At 30.8% G+C, this 12,332-nt stretch overlaps 1 protein-coding gene across 1 annotated transcript; it reads left to right on the top strand.

Annotated features, from left to right (window-relative positions):
• The first annotated feature begins 891 nt into the window (after positions 1-891).
• On the top strand, positions 892-11,709 carry LOC124371679. The gene is made up of 4 exons (XM_046830016.1): positions 892-1,010; positions 3,785-3,896; positions 10,218-10,573; positions 10,951-11,709. Exons 1-4 carry the CDS (start codon positions 966-968, stop codon positions 11,164-11,166), a joined length of 729 nt encoding a protein of 242 aa, XP_046685972.1. The 5' UTR covers positions 892-965; the 3' UTR covers positions 11,167-11,709.
• The last annotated feature ends 623 nt before the right edge of the window (positions 11,710-12,332 follow it).

Consider the following 12,332-nt stretch of genomic DNA (forward strand, 5'->3'; position numbering starts at 1 on the left):
TGAATAAAATAAATTTATAAAAATATAATAATAATGATAAGCATAAATAAAAAATTTGAATTCAGATATTCACTCTGAATATTCTTTTTTAGAAAATATAACTTAAGAGGAACATCTTAATTTTAGACTGTTTAGGCACCTTCTTTACGTAAGCGCTCTTATGCATGTGTGTATATACTAATAGCATTCTATATTGTGAGAATGTTTCACCTGAGAGCCTTGTATTGAGAAAATGTTGAATTGTATTTTGAAATTTACCTTTCAATTATCGTTTTGGAAATCATTTATGAGCTTATAGCTATAAATTAAATTTGTAACGTTTGATCCCATGAAAGTATTTGCAAATTACCAAATTTTGTATTAATTATTCCTTTCGTGCTATTAACGCACTATCAGTTTGAGACTTCTAGATCGGAACAATAAATGAAATTTAGAGTCCTAACCATACGTAATTACTATATTTTTACTCTTTTGCTCAAACATTATTGTGATTGTTTACGGTCAGAAAGTCACACAATAACTTTTCGTCTACCTAAATTGGTAGCTTCTTTTGTGCTCAGCAACATCATTGGTAGAATAATACTACTATTAATGGTTCTACACAAATGCATAATTTCTTGCTTGTAAAGGAGGCATACAGTTGTAATCTACAGTGTATGCGAGGGTGTCTATAAATCTCCCCGGAAGGTAGATTATAATTCAAACTAGACAAAACACAGCCAGACCGTGTGTAGCGGCTTGCAATTCCAGCCCAAACTCCGCATAACTATGAACTACTACTGCGGTCCACTGAAGCTACAAGAACTGAAGCTGAATTTAAATTTACGGTCTCTTAAGTAAACAGTTAATATCTTATCACCTCCAAGACTTTGAAAAGGTCGAACAAGCAGTTCTGCCAATGCCGTATATCTCCCACCGTACTGATAACAATGCAAATATGAAGTTATAAAACTACTTTAGTAACCATGGCGCTGTTGAGAGGCCTATTGTTTTGTTTTTTTGTTGCTGTGGTAAGTGTTACGTTGGTGTTATTTGTGTTTATATATTGAATTTTTCTAACTTGTAATTAAGTATACATGAACTTAGTAGACTATAATAATAGTTGACCAGATAAGTCCGAAACGTTATAAAGAATTTCTACTAATTCACTTATAAATAATTTAACTTTTAATTAATTAATGTACACAAAAGAGACGAAATGTCATGCGCTTCGTCATTAAAATATCCAGTGGTAACAAAAAACACAATAGCCACATTACGCATTGTCTTGCATGTAATTTTTTGTAGGAGAGAGAAAAATAGCATTTTTAATTTCAGTATGGCGATATAAAAAAATTAAAATGAAATTGAGAGGGAAATGAACGACGCAGAAATAAATATATTCCGTAATAATCAAGTCATCATTAGAAGTAATATTCAACTCATGTAAGATAATATTATTGCCAAATTACTATTAGAAGTATAAAATAAACTTATTAAGGTCACTATTAAACATTAATGCGGTATTTCAGTAAATAACGTGGAAGATAAAAATATATAGAATTTTTATTTGTTTTGGAATTACTGAGCCTGAACGGTAAATAAGGGGTAATAATTTATTTTAATTTTGCGATATTTATTTGCGCTATTCTTTACATGAAAAATGTCCAGATGATTCATCCGATTTTTAAAATCATAATTTAATTTGTAAATAAAGGATCTTTGATCAAAGTAAAATTACATTCTTCTACTTTAAATATATCATTTAAGGCAGGTATCTTTTTCATAGATTTTCAATTTTATAACTCTGCTCTTATTACGCTTCTAATTATAAAAGCTTCACTCACACCCACATTATCCACATTCCTAACAAATATGTCCTCGACCTCTAAAAGCTCTTTATGAAGACATAAACATATTTATTATTCCGCAACAATTTTGACATTAGAAATTTTCAAGCCACGCAAAAAAAGTATCGTAAACACGAACTAAAGCAATTTATGTTAATTGGAAAACCTGTAGTTACCAATTCGTGGTTTGTATTTCTACGTATCTGTAGAGAGCATGTACAAGAATAAAGAACTTAGTAATTTAAAATGATACTATTTAATCAATTTGTAGCACTGTTATTCCTTTATAATTTTAACTTAAATACCAAAAATGTTTAGTTCAAAATTAATAAATTTATATGGAATTTTAACAGACGGTACAACAGTACGGATATTAGGTACATGACATTTGAATCTATCCTCGAGATAAAAATCAAATTCTAATAAGGACCCAAAAATTACATTACAAATTTTATAAGATTGGTGATATTCAATGGCTGTATATTCAAATTGATGTACAGGTCATGCATGTATGAATGGCCAATGACAGGCAGTCTAGAAATTGATTCACAATGATACTTTGACGCGGATGGATAATTTGTAAAATTATGAACAAAGGCATAGTTAGTTAACTTAGCATTGCAAACAACACAACGAGACACAAGGTTTAATTTTGTTCACAAGCTGAGAGTTAGTAAAGTCTATCACTCAAGGGGCTGGAAAAATTTGTTTATATCTGTTTGTCCGCACAATGTTAAAGCAAACCAATCTATGCTTGAAATTGTGGATGAAGCTTCATTTATACATATCGATCATTGAGTTCAATAATGCTGACGTGCTCCATGAGATTTTGCTTAGAAGTAGTAAATGTTTTTATATTAGTCCTATAGGTCGTAACAGTATAATGGCAAACTCGGTACACGCAAAAGCGTTTTTAAATGTGGCATATTAATAAATAAACCCCAACTAAAACTTTACAACTATCCCAAAAAATATATTGTGTTATGGTGACTTGGCAATTAGACATTTACTACACAGATGTAAAAACCCATTTTATGGAATAATAATTTAAATGTATCATAATTGTAGCTTTAGATGTTGTGTGAACTTCAAAGGTTGCTTACATTTCCATATTTTTTGATAAGAATGAATTCTACGATGGTGCATGTGAAGTATGAAATATTGATGTTAGCAGAACGTGGTTGAAGCATATCAATAGGCACCACAATTTCTCTTTTTTTGAGGTGAGCAAAAAAATTATTTTGCACATTATTGTCTGTATATAATAACGTCTGTAGGAAATTATCTTGATTGTCTTTTAAATTTCCTGCTTGAAGAGAACATGATGTTTTGTAATTGTTAATGTTCATAAAATTTGTACTGAATATATTTCAGTATACATACTTTGACTAATTGAAATTAAAACCTAAGATAGTAGGCGTGTTATTTAATAAACATAAAGATTAAACATGGAACGATTCCACTGCGCATTCATGAAAAACATGAATCGGTTTCAGTTTAAGTAGATAATATCAAGTTACTTTAATAAGGAAATTTGTCTTACGAAAAAAAAAAACATTATATAGTGGTATACAAAATGTTTAGGAAATTCTGTAGTATGAAGTATGGGCACTAGTTTCATGTATATTTTTACATTTATATATCTGGTAGAAATATTAAAATCGTATAAAATAGCTTAATTCTTATGAATAAGAATCCCAAATCAAATACTAATCTAAAATTTAAAGTGTTTAATAAAAAAAAAACATAAATTTTCGTAACATCCAATTTGATTGTTGAAACTAAAAACGTTCTTTGCCTATTAAAGAAACTGATCGTATGCCTCTTTACCATCATCATCATCATCATCAATATACAAACATAAAATGTTTTATCTACTAGTTTAAATTCACCATTAGGTCGTTTATGTGGTTATTTTATGTTTGCTTATAATAAATTTTAACGTTTCCTTACAGGGGACATATGGAAGGCCTGTTGCTAACCCATCTCCTAATCCCGAAAGCAACCTTCCCTCACTGTTGAAAATCTCAAGTGAGGAGGAACTCGGACTCTACTCAAAGAAATGGCGTAAAGTATCAGTTTATTTCTTTTGTGTATTTAGTAATAAGTAGGCCGTCATCTAGGCACTTATTATTTTGGATAAAATCCTCCAACGTCACTTAAATTCGGTGCTGAGAATAAATAAATAAATTAAAAAAATATATATATATATATATAAAGATTTATACTTATCTTTATATATATTAACTGCACTTTCAGTTTTGTCTCTCAGTCCAGCAACAAATTTGACGACGTATTGCAGAATTGATTTAACTATAAGTGTACTAGAAGTAGTAGAGTTTAGTCTCTACAATGTCTCGGGAGAGCTAAGGTCTCGATCTTCTATTGAGTTATTTTCAGAAATAAATAGAACCACAACGAACGAACAATATAAAGCCTTATTTCGAGTTTACAAAAGAACTTATAGGAAAGTGATAATTGCTGCGAAAGCATATGATGTTTTTCTAAATTAATTATTTTTTTAATATTTCCTCAAAAATAATGATAGACCAAATAGGGGATAGACTTGTGAGTGATGCCTTAGAGGTCGCTAGCGAGTTTAATAGGCTTTTTGCGTCTGTTGCTGGTGGGCGATTTCCTCGTTCATCACTTCCACAAGGAAACCCCAGGCGTAGACAGAGCCCAAAAACCTCATTGGCGCTGACTCCTGCATTCGAGGAAGAGATTAATGAAATAATTTAACAATATCCAAATAAAAGTCTAATGAAATTAATTTCATATTAATGTGGCTCATAAACAAAATGCTCAAAACATATAGAAAAATTGCCATTGACCAAATTAGTTAATCTATTTTTTGAAACAGGAACATTTTCCTCTTTTTCCTAAAAGTGGCCAAAGTGCATCTAATTTATAAGAAAGATAACCAAAATTCAGTAATTAACTATCGGCCTATCTCTATTTTCCCTGTTTTGAGTAAAATATTCCTTAATCTCTATTATCAAGAATGCTAAATGTTTTGAACAAACACAACTAGCTTTCAGACTACCAATTTGGGTTTAGAAAGAGAAAATCGACAATTGAAGCTGTAGTGAATTTTATCGATATGGTTGTAGAGGAAATTGAAGGTCATAATCATACATTAAGTTTATTTTTCGACCTTTCTAAAGCATTTGATTGTGTTAACCACAAAACACTGCTCGACAATTTATAATCCCATGGTATTTGAGGCGTACCAATTTTATGGATTAGTTCATTCCTAAACCATACAATACAGGTCATCCAAATTTCGAAACAAATTTCAAAACCTACTGCACTGAGCTATGGAGTTCCCCAGGGGTCAATGCTCAGTCCAATTATTTTCCTGATATATATTAATTACATTGAACAGCCACTATTGCATGGAAAGCTTGTGCATTACGCAGATGACACAACTCTCTGTTTTAGAGGAAGCAGAAAAAAAATTTAGAAATACAGACATTTATGACCTCAAAAATTGTGTCGAACATTTAAATAGCCTCAATTTTCAAGGAAACTCGTCAAAATATAGTTTCCTACACTGTTAAGTGCTGCTCTACAGACATTGAAAGAGGTCCTGCTGTTACGGTTGCAGATATATTATTGAAGGTAGTCCATTCTTCGAATTCCCTTAGAATACACCTTGATCAAGGGTTGACATGGAAAAATCACAGTAACCATGTTTGTGCCAAATTATCCTCATGAGATTATGTCTTAAGATCTTTAATAAAATATTACCCTAATCAAGTACTGGTTACGGGGTACTAGGGCCTAATTTATCCCCACCTTTCGTGTGGAATCGTGTTGTGGGGAGCTTCTGAAAAACAATCATTTCATGAGAGTTTTAAAATTACAAAAAAAGCAATTCGCACTATCCCTAATTTAAACTTCAGAGATTTGTGCTTGACAGTGTTTAAAAATGTGCACCTGTTATCTTTGCTATGTCTCTATATTAGAAACAAACTTATATTATTTGTCTAAATGTGCCTTAACCTGAGGACGAGACATACATGAATATGAGACAAGAGGCAGATATAACTACCGTTCGGGAATGCACAGAATGTTAGTCTATGAACATTTACCTTCGCAGGCAGGTGTTCATTTTATAATCAGATTGCCGAACAAAATTAAAAATGCCTCAACTCCCAAGGTGTTAAAAACTAGTATCAAACTCTGCCTGGATTTCTACACACTTTCTACAGTGTTGATGAGTTTCTGCCATTCAACTGGGAGACCACACGGTGAGGAAACTGACTCCAGCGCCGAAAGTGGGCGTAATTGGTATGGAATGAATGGGGAGTGAATGTTTGAATGTTGTAAGTTTGAATGAGGCCTTGTGTGGGATGAATAAAAAAGTAGGTATGAAAAATTGACGTTCGCTATTCAGTGTATATTGTTAACTGCAATTAAACGATTTGATTTGATTTGACCAAGAGGGTTAGCTTATAAGAAGGGTAAGCTCACTACATAGTTAAGCTCACAAAGATTTAAAGATCAGCGAGAGGTTAATACGACCAGGAAGTTACGATCGTCGGAATACAAATCGTCAAACAGATTAAGCTTACCAAGGGATTATTTTCACTATAATATTAAAATTTCAAAGCAGTTGAGCTAACTAAGAAATTAAAACTACTATGGTATTAAGTTGGGTTAAGTATACCTGAGAGTTAGGTTTTTAATAGAAATATGATATGGTAGGTAATAGGATAACGTGGAAATTACATTCATTGAGTTTAGTGTAATAAGAAAGTTTATTAAGTGCGCAGAGTAGTTTAACCGAGGTACTAGTTCAACGAAAATGAATGATTACATTACCTTATCGGAGTCTAGTGGTTACTGAAGCTTATCAGGAAAGTAAACTCTCTGAGTGATTCAGTTAATCAGAAAGATGAATGTGAAGATTAATGTGAAGTGAATTATGAACGTTAGTTCTACAAGGGTACATATACTTGTGTGTTCCCAAAGCATAAGCATATGATAGTTGATTATTGGGTTAACTTCTCAAAAAAGATATATACGGTTTTTATTTTTATTAAATACGTATTTTTATTGAATGTTAGTTAACTCTAGAGTTTTATTTAATTTTTAAATTTTCTTCTATTTTGTTTTTAAAAGTACGATTAATCCAAGGTTTAATTTTTAGAGGTTTAGTTTTTTGAGAGTGGGAATTGTTAAAGTAAATAGTACTTTTAAAAGTATTCTATAGTTTTCAGAACTTTGAAAGTGAATGAATTTTATACTAATTATTTGTTCATTTCATAAAAGGGCAAATTATATATTTTTTTAAATGTAATACGGTCATTGTAGGTTAAATATTTGCTTGTCTTTATTAAGTACATGTCTTTATCTTTATAGGAATTAAAAAAAAACACTCTGTGTTATAAATGGACAATTGAAAATGTTGTAGAACATTATATTCCTTTAAGCTTAAAACCTCAAGAAAATATTTGCTGGGTGAATTTAGAATGCAATGAAAATATGATATTTCAAAATGTAACTGATAGTGATTCATTTGACCAAATAAGACAGTAGACTTAAGTTTTGGGATAACTTTAAAGCATGTCACAAGTAATGAAAAATGCACGAAAATTTAGTAAAACGCCGGGAATAAACGGATGTCATAACCGGAATGCTTCGGAAAGCTATTATTGAAAATCAGATGAGTAGATTAATAAGAATTGGCAACAAAGCGTCGTATGAATGTATTGCTGCCCGGCAACCAAATGTTCCGAAAAGTACCCTTGTGATTTTCCAGCCCTTATAACCAAACAGTGAATTACTTCGTGTTTTTCACATGGTATTACGTAAAAAATAAAAATGCAAGACTATTTGTGTTTAAAATCATATTCAGTTATTAATTAAAATCTTTTAATAAACTAAAATCTTAAGGCAAATGAAATAAATCTATAAATTAATTTGGTATATGAATAATAAAAGTAAAGGTATTGATTTTTTTACCTAGTCACGCCTTAAGATGAAAAAAATAAAGTATCCTTACAATTGTATTTAATTTTACTAGAATATATTTAAGATATGAAAAGTAAAACAATTGTACATTTTAAAAACCATAATAATTGTAAATGAATTAAGTGTATTAAAATAGGTGCAAATGTTTGAAGTTCTTTTATCATCGAAACATCTTAAAAAATACAATAAGAATTAACACATTTCTGTTTCAAATTATGACGTGTAAACTTATAAACTCATTTATTCTTACGAATTCGTTTAAAAATATTTTCTTTTATTTGCATATTGGTTTCTTACTTGATGACATCAAACTTGAAAGTACAGTAAGAAGTTATTCGTGGTTTAAGAAAAAAAAGAAGAACTATTAACATTGTATAGGTAAACTTTTTTACAGATCTACGATACAGAGTTTGATTAAAGAGCATTGAAACGAAAATTAAAGATCGGGATTTTCCTAATGACAACATTTAAAGACCCTAAGAATTTACATAAATGTTAAAGAATAATTGGTAGGGATTAAACAATGAAATATGATGTTTTCAATATTATAATTATTAAAAGGAAGAGGTCCATACTTACATTAAAATTAAATGTAAAATAACACAAGCGCAGCATCTAGGTTATATGGCAAAATTTAACAACCATTCCGTAAACAGAATGAAAAACAGGAAAATAACGAAACATCCTTCTCTGACCCGAAGTAAAGTCTGGGTTTTAAATTTTTACAATGGTATTTTAAATGTGGGGAAACCTAAGCTCTCAGATTGCTAAGTTTAGAATTGGAAAAATTATTTTCTATACCATTTTCAATTATTGTTATGAATAATTGATGTGTGCAAATTACTTCTTTAAAGAACTACTTGGGTTTAATTATTTATAAATATTCGTAAACAACAAATATTTTAGGAAATACAAGTATAAGTTGGTATTATTGATGGAGTCTGTTGAGTGCCGTAAAAATATAAAGAGAGGACTTACAATAAAAAAAACTTTTGAAGCTTATTTTAAAGAGACGCATTATTAAAGACTGTTTTACACGCCAAAACCGGGGAAATGAGTTTTTCGACAACTTAACCGTGTCGAAAAGACTTCGCTCTTGTGCCAACAGGACATAAGTGGATCTGAGCTATCCTAGAGTTCTATTATCTGCTTTAATATTCTTTAATGTTTTATGTTCACTATTAAAAAACATTAGCAACTTCAAGTAGTGTTTTTATTATGGCAGCTGTCATATTGGTACCTAATCCCAGAAGAGCTCTCCCACGATTTTTTATGTTCCTCTGTATGTTTATGGATGTCCACTAATATGTTTATAAAACCTATTTTAAATTTAACTCAACAGGTTTTCAAAATTATTTCTGTGATTACTTTATATGCAGTTGAATTATATAACAAATGGATACCTCCGTACATTTATTCCTGTTGCAGGAATATTTACCGTTAAAATTATGTTATTTATACAGCCTTTAACATATATAATAACAGTAAAATTCAATAAACTAGTAATAACTGTTACCTAGTGAAACTAATTTCATAAAATATATATTAGTCACATTAGGAACATATTAAAATGCCAACAAGCTCCTAACTACTCGTCCATACAAAACTTCAAAACGTGTCATACGTATTATATTTTAAAACAAAAATATTACCCTTAACTTTAATACCACTCATTGATTCATATTAGGGAATATTTCAAATAAATTACGTAGCTTTGAACAAAGAGGATCATTTTATATAAATAGTTACAGGTTTTCGGATTTTTTCATAGTTAGATGTTAAGACATAGCACATTACGCGTCGAGGTTTTGGTAATTATTTTCTATTCTTCAGGTACTAGAGGGTACAGAGCAGTTTCATAATTGTAAATAAAAAAAGATTTCCTTTAACCTAGTAATATAACACAAAACTTACTATCGGAGTTTGCTATCTATTTCTCAAAAGAAGATATAATATAATATTTTATAGTAATGTCCAGCTAATGCTGGAATTAACTAACCAAGCCTACTGTTGTGAAAATAATTAAATAAATAACACTCAATTCACCAGACCACTACTTCGAAAAATACATATTGATGGATTGTTTCTTTAAGTACAGTTATAAAATTTATATAAGTGAGCTTCTGTATTATGTATCCAAATATAAATATTCAAGATGTTTTAGTTACGATTTTCTGTTAAGTTTGGAATACGAGTGAATTGAAATTCTATTTTATTTTTTAGTAAAACTTAATTTGTACATTAATTGGAATTGGGTTTCGAGTAGGTAGCATAGTATACTGTAGCCAATTAAACCGTATAAAACTCACTATGGTCGAAAAATTACTTGGTCATTTTAACCTCATATATTTGCTAATTCATTAGCGATTCTCAGTTTCCATCAATAATTTCTGCTCCAATTTGCAGGCATGACACCAGTACAGATGTGCACACTGATGGGACATCAGATGACCGTCGTGCAGCCTATGCTGGACATCAAGCACCCCTTAGTTAGCCATCTGCCTTCGATAAGCGAGATGGCGATGAGTGACGCTGTCATGATCTGCGAGAAGGTACTGAATGATGCCAAAGGTCGAGTGGCCACTGTTACCACCGTGGTGGAGGAGACTCGCCAGCAACTCAGTGTCCCACAGGACTTTTTGTTCGACGATTTCGTGGATTTCGCTGAAGACCTTATGGAATCCGTAGGCTTCTCAGAGGACGAGATGAAAAGCGCAATGGAAGACAACAAGGAAGCCCTGATGGAGATTCTAGAGGCACAGGTTAGTTGTGTACTTCCTATTTTTACAATCAAAGTAAAGTGTATACTTACATAATTCTATAAACTACTAAAACAAAATTAAAAGATATGTAAATGGCAATACAAATTTAATATTCATTTAGAATACAATTACTGATACATGCAAATAAGGACTATATTATGTATAGATAACAAGCTGTTGAATAAATTATGTTGAAAATGTCTTATAATTTTCATTATTAAATATCAGGTTTTGCCTAAATCCTACAAAAATTTATTTATACAATAATTACGAAAGACATCTTCATTTTTATGAATAAGGTAGCTAATAGAATAGAAGAGAAACATTTTTAGATATAACGTAAACCAATTTTAACTAATTTTAAGTAAATATTCCAGGAAGAAGAAGAAGAGCTATACAGAACGTTGGCTTATGAACACGAAAAGGAAGAAAACGATCACCTAACTACGTTGAATCATGGAGAAGATAAGGAAGAAGAGTTACACCCAACTAAATTGCCTCACGAAGTAAAAACAGGAAGAAGAGATGGATCTAACTACGATGCCTCACGAAGAAGAAAAGGAAGAAGAGGTGTGCCCAACCACATTGCCTGATGCAGAAGTAAAGGAAGAAGAGATTCAACCAACTATGTTGCCTCATGAAGAAGAGATGACCCCAAATACGTTGACTGATGTAGAAGAAAATGATGAAGAGATGAAACAAACTACGTTGGCTCATGGTGAAGAAAGGTACGAAGAGAAAACCTCAACTTCGTCTACTGATGAAGAAGAAATGGAAGATGTGGAAGAAAAGCCAACAATCGCAAAGTTATTTAAGAGAATTCACACTACGTAATCTGTCTTCTCATAAATAAACCATCCTTTATCCATTAAACCTATTTAGATCCCTTATGTTATCCCTACTCAGGAACACAACTAAAAAAAGAAGCATTAGATAGTACTTTTTCGTGAAGACAAGATATTAATGTGATAACCATACAAAACCTGAAAATGTAAAATCCTAATTTCTGTAGTCCCTAAACTATTCTGAAGTTGCACTAGTTCTATTTACATGATGTATTGGCTTTATGTTACTATTATTGTACGCATACAATCAGAGACGTGTATTTAATAAAATAACTTATTATAAATACCAAATTGAGTACCTAATTCACGTTTCCTAAACATGTGAATATAGTTAATTAAGACTGATAATAGTTAATTACCTATTGGTTAATAGGTAAAATGTTGGTTTCTTTATAGTACGTAGAATATTTAAAAATAGGTTTTCGTATGTATCCAGTACGTGAACGTACTTAGTTATATTTATTATATGACCTTTATAATCGTAAAAGTTGTGTATGTGTTGATTGCTATCACTGATGACAATAACGGCTTAAATAAACTTTATTCTTATAACTAAAGTTTTTTAGGTTTTAGTAATAAAATATATCCACATTCCTGTTGCATTTGACATGTAGTGTAGTTCTTTCGGTCCTATGCAGTGACTTCGTTTATCTCACTAATAAGGACTTTATGATGTTGTCCTAGTGATATACTGTTTTTAAATGTACAATTTTGTATTTAAAAATCAGTTTAGCCGTTGACATCGCTATATTTTTTTTAAATTTTTATCCGTTTTATTTGCTTGTTTGGTTCTATGTATTGAAACCATTTGGTATCCAGGGTATTGAAACCTTAAGAAGACATTTGAAGATTTAAATCTTCAAAATTAGGTGTTCTATTTTTTAAGATTTAACAATGGCAAATGTCTAAAATTA

The sequence above is a fragment of the Homalodisca vitripennis genome, unplaced genomic scaffold (genome assembly GCF_021130785.1).
Source record: "Homalodisca vitripennis isolate AUS2020 unplaced genomic scaffold, UT_GWSS_2.1 ScUCBcl_1811;HRSCAF=5905, whole genome shotgun sequence".
In the NCBI taxonomy this organism is placed as follows: domain Eukaryota; kingdom Metazoa; phylum Arthropoda; class Insecta; order Hemiptera; family Cicadellidae; genus Homalodisca; species Homalodisca vitripennis.

What these genes read in the sequence shown, in the direction of transcription:
- LOC124371679 (XM_046830016.1), top strand. Translation starts at nt 966, where the DNA reads ATGGCGCTGTTGAGAGGCCTATTGTTTTGTTTTTTTGTTGCTGTG. An exon ending in ACTCTACTCAAAGAAATGGC is followed by an intron (nt 3,897 to 10,217) that starts GTAAAGTATCAG and finishes TCCAATTTGCAG; the next exon opens with GCATGACACCAGTACAGATG. An exon ending in TGGAGATTCTAGAGGCACAG is followed by an intron (nt 10,574 to 10,950) that starts GTTAGTTGTGTA and finishes TAAATATTCCAG; the next exon opens with GAAGAAGAAGAAGAGCTATA.